The 17,916-nt window shown below is 46.6% G+C and overlaps 1 protein-coding gene and 1 long non-coding RNA gene across 2 annotated transcripts in view; one reads left to right on the forward strand and one right to left on the reverse strand.

Moving 5' to 3' along the window:
* Window positions 1-353: 353 nt before the first annotated feature.
* Window positions 354-17,916, reverse strand: part of ATP8B3 (ATPase phospholipid transporting 8B3) — a 115,892-nt gene continuing 98,329 nt past the window's right edge. Inside the window, exons 24-28 of the mRNA XM_081958164.1 lie at window positions 13,166-13,249; window positions 7,417-7,656; window positions 4,943-5,081; window positions 3,214-3,344; window positions 354-1,629 (exon numbers count right to left, since the gene is read on the reverse strand). Of these exons, the coding sequence (XP_081814290.1) occupies window positions 1,342-1,629; window positions 3,214-3,344; window positions 4,943-5,081; window positions 7,417-7,656; window positions 13,166-13,249 (882 nt within the window). The 3' untranslated portion in view covers window positions 354-1,341. The remainder of the gene's footprint in view (window positions 1,630-3,213; window positions 3,345-4,942; window positions 5,082-7,416; window positions 7,657-13,165; window positions 13,250-17,916) is intronic.
* Window positions 3,666-5,345, forward strand: LOC309396058. Its single transcript, XR_014176024.1, has 2 exons — window positions 3,666-3,703; window positions 4,825-5,345. It is a non-coding gene; the product is annotated as an uncharacterized lncRNA (long non-coding RNA).

The following is a 17,916-nucleotide window of genomic DNA, read 5'->3' on the forward strand; positions in this document are numbered from 1 at the left end:
CAATGGTATTTGGACTTGGCTTTGCAAACCAGTTTAACCACTTAGGCTCATACATCTGAAACACCATGAAAGACATGGGGACAAAGGAATTCTGGAGTTGAAGTCCAAACCTCTTAACGTTACAGCAGTGATGGCGAACCTTTTTCGCCTCAGGTGCCAAAATCACACACGCATGCGCTATCGCGCACGCTCGTATGCCCACTCCCATAATTTAATACCGCCCTGTACCGTGACCCCTGCGCATGCCCGGCTTTCTTGGAGCCCGGGGAGGACAAAATAGCCTCCTGCACCCCCTCAGAGGCCCTCCGGAGGTCGTAAACGGCCCGTTTTCCAACTTCTGGTGGCCCAGTTTGGGATCAGATTTCCGGGTTGATGGTTTTTCTCCCTCTGGAGGGCAAAAAACAGGTGAAAATCAAGGCCGAAAATCAGCTGGCCAGCACGCAGCTGACCAGCTGACAGGGCAACGCCTATGGCAGGCCTTCCTTCTGGCATTCACAATCTGCCCTTTCCATAACCAGAATTTGCACAGTGGTGGGATGCAAACAACCCACCACTGGTGAGTGTATGCTTTGCGTCCGTGCGTGCCTAATGTGTGTTTCACGCGCGCACACAGCGTTCAAAAACCGCCCATTTTAAGCTTAAAAACTTATCTTCTATGTCAGCGCCGCTGAGTAAGACAGCTGACGCGCGGCAATCCACTGTGCCACGCGAATCAGCTGAGCTAAAAAACAGGGAAATAAAGGACAGGAAAGGCAGGGATGGGTGGGCGGGGCCAAATACTCATTGGAACTACCAGTTCGCCCAAACCGGCTGAATCCCTCCCCTGAATTTGGAGGACCTCCTGCCTGAGATGGTGGCTTCCTGCAAGCAAGGATTTTCTCCTTTACCAGGAAGTGCCGTGCCCAGTTCAGAGGCTTTTAAGGTTGCCTAGAGACGAGAACTTCCGGCTGAGATCTCCAAAGCTTTCCAGATTTAAAACCAGAACAAACACTGTTTTGTTAGGTTGGCAATGGGCCAGCAATGGGTGCCCACTGACTGCCCAACCATCTCCATGTAACCTAGTCAAGGTGGGCTATTATCACTCACAAGAATATTGCACAGAATAGAATATGGCAGGAAAAAAAAAGAATGAGAAGATCTGATCGATGAAGTCTGAATCAGGTTCGAACTCAGAACTTCATGAATGACGAACAGACACTGTCCATGGGAAGCTTCTGCCCGGTGCAAGCCTCAGTTTCGGGAAGACATTGTGGCATTCAGGCAAAAGTCACCCCTGTGCAGGACAGGGAATACAGGATCAGCAATGGCCCTTCCTGTTATCTGTAATTGGCTTGGTCTCCTTCAACCAAGCTGGACCTTCTGCTCTAAAGAAGCTTCTTTAGGGGCAGCGTTGATCTCCGTTGGCAGTGAGTTGTCTTTTCCAGGAATGTGGGTGCTGTACAAGCCATTCAGTTGCCTGCGGACAGGGACAGTCTTGCTCCGCAGACTGGCTCCCTTAGCGATGAGTTGGGCGTATCCTTCCTTGTGGGAAAAGGCGTAGCTGGAACGCCTCAGGAGCGAATTCCTAGTGTTGTGAGAGGTCAGCTCCACCGTCGATTGCTTCTTCTGCATCTCCCGGGCTTGAAACATCTGAAAGGAAAGAAGGAAGGAAGATGGATCGGCATATAACTTATGTACCAGCCTTCCTGATTCTGCAATCCTCCCTCTGGGATGAACTATAGCTCCCCATATGCCAGGAGTTCGGGAGAACCCATAGCTAATGTTATGGCTGGTTCAGAGAACCTCCAAATCTCACCCCTGGCTGGCCCTGCCCACACCTCCCCTCCCCTCCCCCCTCCCTCCCTCCCTCCCAGGAGTCTTGATGTGGCCAGTTTTGGATGCAAGGCAAGTGCATGGCCTGCACCGAGGCTCAGGAAGGGGGAAAAACAGACCTTCCAGAAGTTTTGGAAGGCCAGAAACGCCCATTTCTGGCCTCCGGAGCCCGGGGGAGGCAGTTTTCGCTCTCCCAGAGGCTCAAGGAAAGTCTCTGGAGCCTGGGGAAGGCAAAAACAGGCCCCTCACTGTGGTGTAGGAGGCTGACTAGGCCACGCCCACCATGGCCACGCCCACCCAGCAACCAGGCAGAGAACCCGTTGCTGAAATTTTTGAATCCCACCCCTGCCATACGCCCTCAAATCTGGGCATCAAGGAAGTTCCTCACTCCCTCAAGACATTTCCAAGTTGGAAAGGGTCCACTTACTAAGTGTTAATACCTCCTGGGAATGCAGATTTTGCTGTGGTTAAATAGCACATTCTCTCTACAACAAGGTTACAAGCAGGTTTTAGGAGGAGCCCAAAGATTTATCCTAGCATTGTGATGGCGAAGCTATAGCACACGTGCCATAGGTGGCATGCAGAGCCATTTCTGAGGACACACGAGACTTTGCCCTGTCAGCTCCAGCACGCACAAAAATCAAGTTTGGGAACAGACTTTTGATTTGCACAATTGGGCTGCTTTTCGCCCTCCGGATGCTTTAGGGAAGCCTCTTGAAGCCTCCGGAGGGTGAAAAACCTCCCAACGCACAAACCAGAAGTTTAGGAATGGAACAGAAGCCTCGGGAGGGAGAAAAATGGCCTAAAGGGCAACCCAGAAGTCTTTTGCCAAACTTCCGGTCTGCATGTTAGGCTGTTTTCGCCCTCCCCAGGCTCCTAGAAAGCCTTTGGAGCCTGGGAAGAACAAAAAAACAGATCTACCGGGCCCACTGGAAGTCAGAAAATGGGCCGTTTCCAGCCTCCAGAGGGTCTTCGGGGGGGCGGCAGGGGAGGCCGCTTTCACCCTCCCCAGGCTCCAAGAGAGCCGTCAGCGCATGCGCAGGGCAGTGGGGTCATGCACGCATACACAGGGGCATGGCACTGGGGGGCATTAAATTATGGGTTTGGGCATGCGCTCCGAAAAATATGATAGTCAACTTTTGCCCCAAATCCAGGGAAATCAAGGCTAGATTTGCACAGTTTCTCTAACCGGTTACTGATATTATCTAGCTTCTGAACTCACATAATACACCGAATCAGAATCAAACCAGAATAGCTTCGTCCAACAGACTAATGATTTAAAAGCCCGTCTAGTTCATCAAGCCAAAGTCACTCATCTGTCACTCTCCTTCCACCATTCCTTGCAACCCGACCAATCAAACTGTCTATGGATGCTTGCTGCCCTGGGAAAGCAGGACTCACCTCTGACATAGTTGGAGGGCTGATGGTATTGTACACAAAACGGATGGCAAGGGAGGGGATGGTGTTCACCACAACACACAGCAAGATGACAAGCACAGCAGTTGGGTCAGTCAGAGCATTCCTGGTGGCCTCTGGAGGAGAAAGGAAGATGCTTTGAGTAGGGGAATTCACACAACTTGGTAAACCTTACACTTCAGTTTGCATAACAGTGTGCTGTGCATACAAATAAACAGGTAGTGTCAGGTACTGAGGATTTAACAGCTGCCAATTGATGTAAGGTTGTAAGCTGTAAACTGTAAGCTGAAAACTGTAAGCTGATACAATGAGGATGATTCAGCAATATAGGTATAGCCTACTTAAGACTCTGGTGTGGTCCACACAAATCTGTTACCCTTTTAAGAGGTGTCTATATATATGTGGCCATTAGAAGGTGTCTCTCTCTCTCTCTCATCATGTATCTCATTTCTCTCCTTGTGTCTGTAGCTGAGTGGTAAGAGATTTATCTGCCATGTGTATGTCTATATATATGTATATATAAACCACTATTAATTGTCTAAAAGCTCTGTGTGCTGGGTGCTCTGTTTTGCTCCTGGGTTTACCTCATAATAATAGTCACACTGCCAAATCTCTGACAGGTAGTCCTCGACTTATGACCATAATTAGAATGCAGACTACTTCTGCTGACTGATGGTTGCCTGCAATTTGGCAGTTCAAATCTCATGAAGCTCAAGGTTGACTCAGCCTTCCGTCTTTCCGAGGTGGGTAAAATGAGGACCCAAATTGTTGGGGGAAATAGGCGGACTCTATAAACCGCTTAGAGAGGGCTGTAAAGCACTGTGAAGTGGTATATAAGTCTAAGTGCTATTGCTATAATTGAGCCCAAAATTTCCATTGCCAAGCAAGACAATGCTTGTTAGCTTTGCCCCATTTCACGACCTTTCTTGCTACAGTTGTTAAGTGAATCGCTGCAGTTGTTAAGTTAGCAAAGCAGTTGTTAAGTGAATCTGGCTTCCTCGTTGGCTTTGCTGGTCAGAAGGTCTCAAAAGGTGATCACATGACCCCCGGGACACTACAACTGTCACAAATTCACACCAGTTGTCAAGGGTCTGAATTTTGATCATGTGACCATAGGGATGCTGCAATGGGCATAGGTGTGAAAACCGGACATAAGCCACTTTTTTCCAGTGCCGATGTAATTTCAAAAGGTCACAGCATGAATGATTGTAAGTTGAGGACTACCTGCATGCTGTTTTAGGAATCAACCTGATGACATTAAGACAGAGAATAGTTTAAAGCAGAAGTCTCCAACCTTGGCAACTTTAAGCCTGGCGGACTTCAACTCCCAGAATTCCCCAGCCAAAGCTGGGGAATTCTGGGAGTTGAAGTCCGCCAGGCTTAAAGTTGCCACGGTTGGAGACTTCTGCTTTAAACCCACTGAACCACAAATAGTCCAACCCTTCTTCTGGCTTCTGGGCTGGACCAACCAATCCCCTCCTTAGGTTTCTCCCACCTCTTTTTAACATGATGTTGAATATTATGGTTTTAAGACAGGAGATGCCGGGGACAATAAGGGATCCAATTAACCCAATTCTCTTTCTTTTAACATCTTAGGACCAGATTGTAAATACTGTATGACTCAAGCCCTCCCAGAGGTCAATCAATCTTGCAGCTTAGCATTGCACATGCAAGAGAAAATCCCAAAGAGTTACATCTGGAGCTCTTAACTTACCAGGAAAGGGGAACATCTGGGGAGAGGTTGTGTAGGCGTGGAAGTTTTGAGTGACATACGTGAAAAAGCAATATAGCAGGAGGCTGATCAAGATGGCCAGGAAAGAGAAGATGGTCCAGAATTTCAACTCCAGAATGATCTACGCAAGAAGGGAAGGTGGGTGGAAGACGCTGTCAGAATTGTGCTGATAAAAAAAATGGTTGACTTGGGGAAGAAGAAGGGCAAAACCTGGGCCAATCACCCTCTCTCACCCCAACCCACCTCACAGGGTTGTTGTTGTGGAAAAAATAGGAAGAGAAAAGTGTGTTGGATATGTTCACTGCTTTGAGTTATTTGTAAAATAAGAAAGGCAGGAAAGAAAGAAAGAAAGAAAGAAAGAAAGAGAGAGAGAGAGAGAGAGAGAGAAAGAAAGAAAAAGAAAAAGAAAGAAAGGACAGAGACAGAAAGAAAGAAAAAAAGAAAGAAAAGAGAAAGAAAGAAAAAGGAGAAAGAAAGAAAGAAAGAAAGAGAAAAAAGAGAGAAAGAAAAAAGAGAGAGAGAAAAAGAGAGAAAGAAAGAAAGAGAAAGAAAGAGAAAAACAGAAAGAGAAAGAATAAGAAAGAAGAAAGAAAGAGAAAGAAAAAAGAAAGAAAGAAAGAGAGAGAGAGAAAAAAGAGAAAGAAAGATAAAGAAAGAGAGAAAGACAGAGAGAAAGAAAGAAAAAAGAGAAAAAGAAAAAGAAAGAAAGATGAAAGAAAGAAAGAAAGAAAGAAATAAAAAAGAGAAATAAAAAAGAGAAAGAAAGAAAGAGAAGAAAGAAAGAAACTAGTGGAGGAGAATGGAAAGAGTGGCTACAAAACTTGGACATACTGTATATCTCTCATTTCCACTGCATTCATTTCCTATAAAAAATATACTATACTTTGCATTAGATTGCTTTAAAATAAACGCTACGGTGTCAGAAATGCTGATCCTGTTCCCTTAATGCAATTAACTGGGTTAAGGGAGGTTAAAATGGAGTCAATTGAGGTAGTAAACTAATCCTGAGGGGGGATCAAATAGACCCAGTCAAGCAGAGGGTCAAACTCATTTCATTCAGGTTACACCTTCATGGGAACTGTTTAACAGTTCTGAGATCAAGAGAAAGTTTTGGAGAGACTTTGTAAAAAAAAAAGGTCTTCCTGAATTCTCTGTCTCTATAGCTGTTTTGGTACATTTCTCTTCCCTCCCACCGCCTCCGAAAATGAACAGAAACAGATGGGAGGTGAGTAGGATTCTGTCTCTTAGAACCTGTCCACCACAGCGGTGGCATCAAAGTGCATTTCCCCCCGCTACAGGTAGTCGTTGACTTATAACCACCATGTCAGCCCCGGCCAGCACAGGGGGGTCATGCGCATTGCATTATGGGTATGCATATTTGCGCTGCTGCATTCGTGTGCCCTTGCTTTTGGCATGCGACAATAAAAAGGTTAGCTATCACTGCTCTAGAAAGAAGTGCAGAGAACAAAGAGGATGAGGGGACTGGAAGCTAAGACGTATGAAGAACGGTTGCAGGAACTGGGTATGTCTAGTTCAGCGATGGCGAACCTTTTTTGGCTCACGTGCCACAAGTGGGGGGAGCGCAGGGGGCTCGTGTGCGGGCGTGCTGCACCCATAATGCAACGCGCGACCCCGCCAGTGCGCATGCGCGCACAATGCGCGACCCCCCCATTTTTACATGCTTTTTTCGCCCTCCCCAGGCTCCAGTCCAGAGGCTTTATAGGAGCCTGAGGAGGGCGAAAAGAGCCTCCCCCGACCCCCACAGAGGCCCTCCGGAGGCTTCAGGGACTGTCTGGAGGCTTCCCTGAAGCCTTCAGAATGCTTAGGCTGGTTTTAAGCGCTCCGAAGGCGTCAGGGAAGCCTCCAGACAGTCCCTGAAGCCTCCAGAGGGCCTCCGGGGGGGCCGGGGGAGGCTCTTTTCGCCCTCCCCAGGCTCCTATAAAGCCTCTGGAGCCTGGGGAGGGCGAAAAATGGCTTTTAAAAAGGTGAACTCAGCAGCACCTCGCGTGCCCTGACAAATGGTTCCGCGTGCCACTTGTGGCACGCGTGCCATAGGTTCGCCATCACTGGTCTAGTTTAACGAAAGGAAGAACTAGGGGTGACATGATAGCAGAGTTCTGATATCTCAGGGGCTGCCCCAAAGAAGAGGGAGTCAAGCTATTCTCCAAAGCTTTCTTAAATTTATATTTAAAAAAGCACTCTGTTGTGTTGTGCTTATAGCAGAGGCAGGATCTTTCTATAAGGGGTTCTTCCCTTTCTCAGCACTTCCTGGAGTGACCCTGCGCAATCCTGAACCAGCTCTTTGTTCGTTTTATTTTGTACCAACTCTGGACTATCTCTGGCCAGTATCTTTAGGGATGTTTTTGGAGGCATTTGCTCCTCAATCTACTCCCAGAGGAATTCACTGAGAAAGTCCATCACACTCAACCTCCCCACCACTGCACAAAGTTACTCACCTCAGTCAGCACTGTCAAGATGGCGGAGGTTGCAACAATCATACCATAGGACTGATAATCACCCGTGATCCGGGTGCCCGACCTGTCCCCCACAGCCCACATGGTGATGTAGAAGTTGGCCAAAGAGACAAAGGATCCATGGATGAACGACACGAAGAATATCCCGAAATTGAAGAAGAGGTCTTTTTGACCTGCCTTGTACAGCTCAGGGAACTGCAGACTTTTCTTGGCATTCATATCCTAATGGGAAAAAGAGAGAAGGCAATCTAGGAACGAGGGAAAAGGCTGCTTGGAACAGTAGAACTGACTGCTGGCAGTTGCAGATTAAACATATCTGGTGTCAGGGCTCCGAGTAACGCATCCACTAAAAGCAGAACTCCCAGGCAGGTTAGATACCTCCAAAGAACATGTGTATTGGACACATCCTATCAGCACAGGTAGTGAAAACCAACTCTAAAGATTCCAGCGGTTTCCCCCCTAATTAAAAGAGCAAATATTTCCCTCCCCAGGTGTCCCCATTCACATTGTCTAATGAAGGTAGCTGGGAGGCTGCTTGGTCCCTCCCTTCCTTCCCTTGCCATCTGCTGGGATGACCTTGATTCCCACAAGAAAACGTTTTGTTTTGAGTGGTAGCCGGTCTATCTGCTTCCCCCTTCTCTTCCCCCTTTCAAAGTTCATGGCAACTATGAAGCAGGAAAAGATGGCTTCAGGCAGGTCAACTTCAGAGTTGACATCTGGAGGGACTCACACTGCATAAGATTACAGGTAGTCCTCGACTTATGACCACAGGAGCCCAAACTTTCTGTCGCAAAGCGAGACAGTTATTAAATAGGTTTTGCCCCATTTTATAACCTTTGTTGCCACAATTGTTAAGTGAAGCACTGAAGTTGTTAAATGAATTTGGCTTTCCCATCGCCTTCGCTTGTCAGAAGGTCACAAAAAAGTGATCACGTGATCCCAGGTTACTGCAACGGTCATAAATGAGTCCATTGCCAAGCATCTGAATTTTGATCATGTGACCATGGGGATTCAGCAATGGTCGTAAGTGTGAAAAATGTCTTAAGTCACTTATTTCAGTGCCATATAACTTTGAACCATCTTTACACAAACTATTGTAAGTCAAGAGCTACCTGTACTCTAAAACAGGGGTGCAATTTAATGATTCCCCCCCTTCCTGTTCCTTTTTATTGGTTCCCAAAACACTCCACACTGAACCTGGGTAGCAAACAGGTGGTTTCTAGTCTTTGCAAAATAAAAAGTAAAACAGATGTGTAGAAACACTGATAAGCTTAACCCTTAATTTTACTTTGGCCCACAACCTCCCCAGCAGTGGCAGAAAAAAGGAAGAATTCATCACTGCTCCTCCAATGACATCATCAACAGATTGCTACACCTTTATACTCAACCACTAAAAAGATTGCTCAAAAAAGGCAATTGTTGGACATAAACTACAATACAATAGCAGAGTTGGAAGGGACCTTGGAGGTCTTCTAGTCCAAACCCCTGCCTAAGCAGGAAACCCCAAACCGTTTCAGACAAATGGCTATCCAACATCTTCTTAAAGACTTCCAGTGTTGGGGCATTCACAACTTCTGGAGGCAAGCTGTTCCACTGATTAATTGTTCTAACTGTGGGGAAATTTATCCTCAGTTCTAAGTTGCTTCTCTCCTTGATTAGTTTCCACCCATTGCTTCTTGTTCTACCCTCAGGTGCCTTGGAGAATAGTTTGACTCCCTCTTCTTTGTGGCAACCCCTGAGATATTGGAACAATGCTATCATGTCTCCCCTAGTCCTTCTTTCTCTTTCTCTTAAGCTAGACATACCCAGTTCCTGCAACCGTTCTTCATATGTTTTAGTCTCCAGTCCCCTAATCTTCTTTGTTGCTCTTCTCTGCACTCTTTCTAGAGTCTCCACATCTTTTCTACATCGTGGTGACCAGAACTGAATGCAGTATTCAAAGTGTGGCCTTACCAAGGCATTATAAAGTGGTATTAACACTTCACGTGATCTTGATTCTATCCCTCTGTTGATGCAGCCTAGAATTGTGTTGGCTTTTTTGGCAGCTGCTGCACACTGCTGGCTCATATTTAAATGGTTGTCCACTAGGATTCCAAGATCCCTTTCACAGTTACTACTATTAAGCAAGGTACCACCTATACTGTACCTGTGCATTTTGTTTTCCTTGCCTAAATGTAGAACCTTACTCTTTTCACCATTGAATTTCATTTTATTAGATAGTGCCCAATGTTCAAGTTTGTCAAGATCCTTCTGTATCTTAAGCCTATCTTCTGGAGTGTTGGCTATTCCTGCCAGCTTGGTGTCATCTGCAAACTTAACTAGCACCGGTTTGATTTAGCAGTTAAGGCACCAGGCTAGAAACCAGGAGACTGTGAGTTCTAATCAGTGGTGGGATCCTGCCGGTTTAACAACCGGTTTGGCTGCCCTTGTGTGCGCAGTTTTACCAAAACTTACTTTTCACGTTACTTCTTGGGGAGTAACACAGCGCTCTGCCATGCTAATCAGCTGAGAGGATATAGGTAAGTAAAGTACAAGGGCAGGCCAGCGGGCCAACCTGATTCGCTCTCAGCTGATCATGGGAGCTACCCAGTGGTGGGTTCCTGCTGGATCGCACCGGATCGCGCGCGCTCCCTTTCAGCGCTCCACCTGGCTTGCGTGCTCCCTTTCAGCGCTCCACCTGGCTTGCGCGCTCCCTTTCAGCGCTCCACCTGGCTCTCGCGCTCCCTTCCGGCGCTGAAACCGGAAGTACAGTCTTGCCCCGCCCCTGGCGAAGCAACGACGCCTGCCTGCGCTCCACCAGCTCGGCTGGGAACGGAGATGTTTCCTCAGCGGAGCGGAGCGCCTGAAACGCTCCGCTGAGGAAACATCTCCGTTCCCAGCCGAGCTGGTGGAGCGCAGACAGGCGTCGTTGCTTCGCCAGGGCCGGGCAAAACTGTACTTCCGGTTTCAGCGCCGGAAGGGAGCGCGAGAGCCAGGTGGAGCGCTGAAAGGGAGCGCGCAAGCCAGGTGGAGCGCTGAAAGGGAGCGCGCAAGCCAGGTGGAGCCCTGAAAGGGAGCGCGCAAGCCAGGTGGAGCACTGAAAGGGAGCGCGCGCGATCCGGTGCGATCCGGGAGGAACCCACCACTGGAGCTACTGGTTCATCCGAACCGGTCCAAACTGACTAAATCCCACCCTCGGTTCTAGTCCCGCCTTAGGCATGAAGGCCGGGTGGATGACTTTGGCCCAGTCATTCTCTCTCACCCCATCCTACCTCACTGGGTGATTGTGATGGGGTGAAATAAGAAGAGGAAGGAATATTAAGTATGTTTGCTTTCTTGAATTATTTATAAAAGGGATGAGGTGGGGGATAATAAACAAATATTTTCCATCTGTGCCTTAGTAAAAGAACATGGGACAATGTCCTATCACAAAAGGGATACTGCTGCCCCCTGCTGGTGATGTCAGGTTCAGAAGGCAAAAAGATGATCTACAGATTCTCTATTTCCAAGATGGATGCTGTAACTCCCAGCTCTACAGCCGTACTCATTCCCTGAGACTCTGAAAGAGAATTAATGTCACAATTCTCCCCGTTTTGGGGTGGAAAATGCATGAAAACTATATTGGATAACTTACAAGAGGCTTGCTATAGTTTTAAAAAGAAAAAAAAACCTTCGCCAAATTACCTGAGAAAGAACAAAAGGGGGGGGGGGAAATAGCCCTATGCAATTTGGGATTTCCTCAAAATGTTAAGTAATACAATACAATACAATAGTAGAGTTGGAAGGGACCTTGGAGGTCTTCTAGTCCAACCCCCTGCTGTAACCATTAGGCCATTATGTACTTCTCAATTTTAACTCTTTGAATAACAGCATCTATCCTTATGTTGTCAAAGTAGTTTTCATAGCACTTCGCTGAAAGGCAAATAGTGCTTAATAAAAATATGGTTATACCTTCTATTTCTGCAAAATATACCAATGTGGTTTTTGCTATCTTTTATTAATTTCTCCCGTAGAAGTATGACAACTTAAGCTATGGGAGTAAAAGCTAACTTCATGTTTTGTTTTGCTTTTAAATTTATCTAGAATTGAAGTCAATATGAATCTGAGTTTTGGATTATAATCCTACTAATGGGTTTCATAACATGTCCCAAGTTTGGGTTTTTCTTCACATAAAGCTTTAACATTTCTGTTCGTCTTTTTCCTTTTTCTACTGATTTGCTAAATTTGTTACATTTTTCAGACCGCACAGAACTTGCTGTAGCTTATGAATCAAATAATGCTGGTTATAGATAACAATCACTGCACAATAACCTGATTCTCATGTTTACACAGCAGACCTCTTGGGTTGGTTGGAGTAAGACGGTCGGCAAACGTAAACACTCAAAGAGCCATTTGGACCCGCTTCCCACAGAAAAGAAAACACCGGGAGCCACAAAGGTCCTAACCGGAAGCCCCCCGTTCAATTCTGGAGCCGACCGGAAGTTCAGTTCCCCCACCATAGAGTCTCCTCCAGCGCGACATACTTTTTCCTCTACCTGTCATAACCGAAAGCCCTATCGATTGTGGAGACAACTGGAAAACCCTCCCCTTGCCATAGAGTTTTCTCCTGGCGCACTGTGCTTCTCTTCCCCCCCGCCACCGGAAGCTCCTCTCAAAATTGTGGCGCCGACAGGTGACGGAACCGCAGCAGAGGGAGGAAAGAGCCACATGCGGCTCCAGAGCCGCAGTTTCCTGACCCCTGGGCTAAGTGATACTGTAGGGAGGGAGTGTGCAACCTTGGCTACTGTAGGATTAGGGTGAAGGTTCATTCTCAGAGCTTGTTGGTTGGTTTCCGAAGGTTTCATTACTAGGCTAGATAACATCTTCAGTGGAGTTTAGGGGATATCAGGGTCGGTATTCTTCTGCTAATAAGGCAGTGATGGTTAATCTTTTTTTGTCGTCGCATGTCGAAAGCGCTCGCATGCCCTCACCCATAATGTAATGTGCGTGTGACACACACACACCGTGTACCCGCCCCCCTGTGCATGCGCACATGACCCCCCCCCCACTCTCCCCCGTGCATGCATATGCAAACCCCCCTCATGCTCCATTTTGGGCCTAGCAGGCCTCCCTGCAGCCTTCTGGGACTATAAACGGGCCGCAGGGGGTCGTGCCGCACCCCACCCCCATGCCCCATTTTGGGCCTAGCAGGCCTCCCTGCAGCCTTCTGGGACAAAAAAGAGGGCGTGGGGATCGTCGCTCCCCCCGCCCGCTGCGCGCATGGGTGGCAGAGACCCGAAAATCAGCTGACTGGTGGGAGGCGTGCGCACATGCGAATTAGAGCGGAGCTGAGGTGACGGGTCTTGTAAGGAGTCGGCTGTGAGTCATTAGTGAGTCTTGTGATGGGCCTTGTGGTAGGTCTTGTGTTTAAGATTTAAACTTTAAGACTTTTAGAGACTTTCCATTTCTCCCTTTAGGAAATATAATAATCTGCCTTTTAAAATATTCCTCAAAATATTTCATTCTTCTAGGAGGGGGTGGTGGTTTCCCACCGGAAACATCGAAAACACTGGGCTATTTGAGGTTCTATCTAAGTGGTTGTCTTTAAATCAGGGATGTACCTCTCTCTCTCTCTCTTTCTCTCTCTCCCTCCCTTTCTCCCTCTTTTGCATTAGGGAGGTAAAGGATATTTACGACCATAGCAGTGGTCATTGATTTAACTTACAATTAAAATGATTCAGTGTAAAACATTGCACAATGCAAAGTTACTTACCTGTTCAAACAAGCCCAAACACAGGACTGGGAACGATGTGTAGACGACATTATAAAGGGCGAGGAACCAGCCCTCCAGCAGAGGCTGAATGGAAAGAGAAGAAAGAAAAAAAGAAAGAAAAGGTTAGAGAGACGCCTTGAACTCCATGACCAGGACTACCATTTTCTTCCTCAGCATATTATCCAGAAACGGAGCAGAAAAAAATTCTTTAAAATCTGAACTCAGCTATGACGATGCTTCTAAAGTGAACCAGTTTATTTGCATTTTGCTCTTCTTCTATACAGACCCCCTCACATCCTGGACATAAATTGTTTCAACTTCTACTCTCAAAACGACGCTATAGGACACTGCACAACTAGACACAAGAACAGTTTCCCCCCGAATGCCATCACTCTGCTAAACATCGAATTCCTCAACATTGTCAAATTATCTAAGACTGTCTTACTATTATTCTTCGCATCCTTCCTAGTACCTATCTCCTCCCACTTATGACCATCACCCATGTTGCTTGTATCTTTACAATTCATATTGTTTTTATTTGTTTCCTAATATGATTTGATTGCTTATTAGTAACCTATGATTATCACTAAGTGTTGTGCTGCAATAGAGAAACAGGCAACCGAGCAGCCAGCACGAGGGAAGGAGGTTTAGGATTCCCTCTGGCTGCTCCATTGCCCATTTCTCCATTGCAGTGCAGCTAGAAAGAGTGCAGAGAAGAGCAACAAAGAAGATTAGGGGACTGGAGACTAAAACATATGAAGAACGGTTGCAGGAACTGGGTATGTCTAGCTTAATAGAAAGAAGGACTAGGGGAGACATGATAGCAGTGTTCCAATATCTCAGGGGTTGCCACAAAGAAGAGGGAGTCAAACTATTCTCCAAGGCACCTGAGGGTAGAACAAGAAGCAATGGGTGGAAACTAATCAAGGAGAGAAGCAACTTAGAACTGAGGAGAAACTTCCTGACAGTTAGAACAATTAATCAGTGGAACAGCTTGCCTCCAGAAGTTGTGAATGCCCCAACACTGGAAGTCTTTAAGAAGATGTTGGATAGCCATTTGTCTGAAATGGTATAGGGTTTCCTGCCTAGGCAGAGGGTTGGACTAGAAGACCTCCGAGGTCCCTTCCAACTCTGCTATTGTAAGGATCTGCATCCTGAGACAAATTGCTGAGTGTTTCCAGTTTTTGTGAACTTGGGAGGCAGTTTTTCAATTGCTGTGTTTATCTTGTGGAAGAGTCTCCCTGTGGAAATTGTGCTTGAAGGAGCTAAAATGTGAATTATCTTGGAGGGCTTAAATGAAGGAGTGGACATCATACATCACCAGTGGATGTTTTATTTTTAGGAGCTCTTGCTGATTCTCTTTAAGGAAACTGGGGCTGTTTGCACTGGATTATTAATGTATGCTTATCAACCGCAAAAAGTCTGTTAGATTGTGGGGAGCACTGGTGGGGCGGTATCTGTGGAAGGAAGGAGAGCGTGAAAAACACATTTTTGCATAATATTCACACCAATTCCTAAAGCTGGATGGCTTTTCTAGGAAGGTAATATGCCAGGGAGCACCAATTATTCCCAAGGAAGCCCAGAGTCTTTGTGAATAATCACTACTAGTCCATCTACAAATTACAGGATAAACAGATTCTGTCTGTTGATTTTTTTGGCCAACTAATCAAGGCAAGGGCTTTGTCTCAGCAGGTATGTGCAAGCGCCAACAATAATCCTGCTACTAGTGAAGATGTAGCTACGTTTCCCTCTGCATAACCTGAAAAGAATCCTGCCAGGAGCCCCGCCAAGCCTTCTGCAAAACACAGTTGCCTCCGGGCATCAAGGAGGAGGAAGCTGTGTTTATGCTGGCACTCTTTGCAATGTGCCTTTAAATGCTTTGCACAGCCTCGCTCTCCAATGCAGCTGATGCCTCAGTACAGTATGCACAATGCCCTGTGTGCATAAATGCCACAATGTTTCCTTCCTTCTGTTTAACTGTGCATCTTCCTCGCCCTTTCCCCCATAATAGTAATATCACTTAGACTTATATACCACTTCATAGTGCTTTTACAGCCTTCTCTAAGCGGTTTACAGAGTCAGCCTTTTGCCTCCAACAATCTGGGTCCTTATCAGTCGTGGGTTTCAAATTTTTTTACTACTGGTTCTGTGGGTGTAGTTTGGTGGGCGTGGCATGACTTGGTGGGCGTGGCTTGGTGGGCATGGCAGGGGGAGGATACTGCAAAATCCCCATTCCCTCCTGATCAGCTGGGACTCGGGAGGCAGAGAATAGATGGGGGCGGGGCCAGTTAGAGGTGGTATTTACCAGTTCTCCAAACTACTCAAAATTTCTGCTACCAGTTCTCCAGAATTGCTCAAAACCTGCTGAATACCACCCCTGGTCCTCGTTTTACCCACCTTGGAAGGATGGAAGGCTGAGTCAACCTTGAGCCTGGTGAGATTCAACCTGCCAAACTGCAGGCAGCCAGCGATCAGCAGAAGTAGCCTGCAGTACTGCACTCTAACCGCTGCGCCACCATGGCTCTTAATAGTACAGTTACTTATAATAGCAACTGACTGATATAAGCATGCACAGTGTCAGGTCCCAAGAACCAAGAAATAAACATGGAATTACTTCTGAGTAGTTTCCTTTATTGTTCCTCTTCTATAGACCATTTGCCAAACTAAAATAACTACTATCTAAGCCAGAGATGGCGAACCTTTTTTGGCTCGCGTGCCATAAGTGGGGGGAGCGCAGGGGGGTCGTGTGCGGGTGTGCTGCACCCATAATGCAATGTGCGACTCACCAGTATGCATGCGCGCACTACAGGCGCTCCCCCCCATTTTTACATGCTTTTTTCGCCCTCCCCAGGGTCCAGAGGCTTTATAGGAGCCTAGGGAGGGTGAAAACAGCCCCCCCTGCCCCTCCGGAGGCTTCAAGGACCTTCAGGAGGCTTCCCTGAAGCCTTTGGAGCAGTCAAAACGACCCTCCGAGCAAACCGGAAGTGACTTCCTGTTTGCTCAGAGGGTCGTTTTGAGCTCTCTGAAAGCTTCAGTGACTGTCCGGATGCCTCCCAGACGCCTTCAGAGCACTCAAAACGACCCTCTGAGCAAAACGACCCTCTGAAGTCACTTCCGGTTTGCTCAGAGGGTCGTTTTAAGCGTTCTGAAGGCTTCAGGGAAGCCTCCGGACAGTCCCTGAAGCCTTTGGAGCACTCAAAACGACCCTCTGAGCAAACTGGAAGTCTGTTCCTGAACTTCCGGTTTGCCCGTAGGGCTGGTTTTTTATGCTCCAGAGGCTTCACGGAAGCTCATGAAGTCTCTGGAGGGCCTCCGGGGGGGGGGGGAAGGCTCTTTCCGCCCTCCCCAGGCTCCTATAAAGCCTCTGGAGCCTGGGGAGGGTGAAAAATGGCTTTTAAAAAGGGTGAACTCAGCTGGCCAGCGCGCTCATGTGTGCCATAGGTTCGCCATCACTGATCTAAGCCTTGCTGCTCTTTGCCCTCTGGAATGCAGCCCCCTCCTCCTGGGGATCCAGACTACATTCCACCACACAAAGGTAAAATACATTGGCTGTTCTGTATCATGGCTGTTTTAAGGCCATGTTGTGAGTTCAAAAGAAATTTATGCCGAGAATCTTATCATGTCAGGATAATTGGAACTGCAGAAAAAGCAATTACTACCAACCTGCCTTCCATTGAGGACCTGTATACTGCACGAGTCAAAAAGAGGGCCGTGAAAATATTTACAGAACCCTCACATACTGGACATAAATTGTTTCAACTTCTACCCTCAAAACGACGCTACAGGGCACTGCACAACTAGACAACTAGACACAAGAACAGCTTTTTCCCAAACGCCCTCACTCTGCTAAACAAATAATTCCCTCAACGCTGTCAAACTATTATTATTAATCTTCTTATTGTTCTTATCACCCATCTCCACCGTCTCCTCCCACTTATGACTGCAGGACTGTAACTTTGTTGCTTGTATCCTTACAATTTATATTGATATTGTTTCCTGATTGCTTATTTGTACCCTATGACTATCATTAAGTATTGTACTTTATGATTTGTGATGAATGTATATTATCTTTTTATGTACACTGAGAGCATATGCACCAAAGACAAATTTCTTGTGTGTCCAATCACACTTGGCCAATAAAGAATTCTATTCTATTCTATTCTATTCTATTCTATTCTATTCTATTCTATTCTATTCTATTCTATTCCATTCCATTCCATTCCATTCTATTCTGTTATCAGGATCAGATGGATTACACCCCAAGGTTCTGAACCTTTTTTCAAAAAAAGGGCATGAATAGCCTTTAGGAGGCTTGTAGAGTGCTCCTGGAGGGGTGGGGGTGGGCAAAAATGAGCAAAAAATTGCCCGTTTTTAGCTCATTTCTGCCCTCCCCAGCCCCCAGGAGCATTCTGCAAGGCTCCTAAAAGTTATGCACAGCCATTTTGGTGAAGGGGCGGAGTTTTGGGAGGCAAAAAATGCTGTATTCAGTGTATAAGATAACCCAGATTTTCAGCCTCTTTTTTGAGGGAAAAAGGTGTGTCTTATACGCCGAAAAATACAGTAGTTCTCACCTTCAGGGGGAAAAAAAAAGGGGGGTGGAAACTATAGACATATCAGCCTGACATCAATACCTGGGAAGATTCTGGAAAAGATAATTAAGCAATAAATCTCCGAACACCTAGAGACAAAGTCATAACCAGAACATGCCAGAGAAATCTTACTTTGTTCTTTGACAATGTGACAAATTTAGT

Source organism: Natrix helvetica (assembly GCF_964273705.1).
Source record: "Natrix helvetica genome assembly, chromosome: 1".
In the NCBI taxonomy this organism is placed as follows: domain Eukaryota; kingdom Metazoa; phylum Chordata; class Lepidosauria; order Squamata; family Natricidae; genus Natrix; species Natrix helvetica.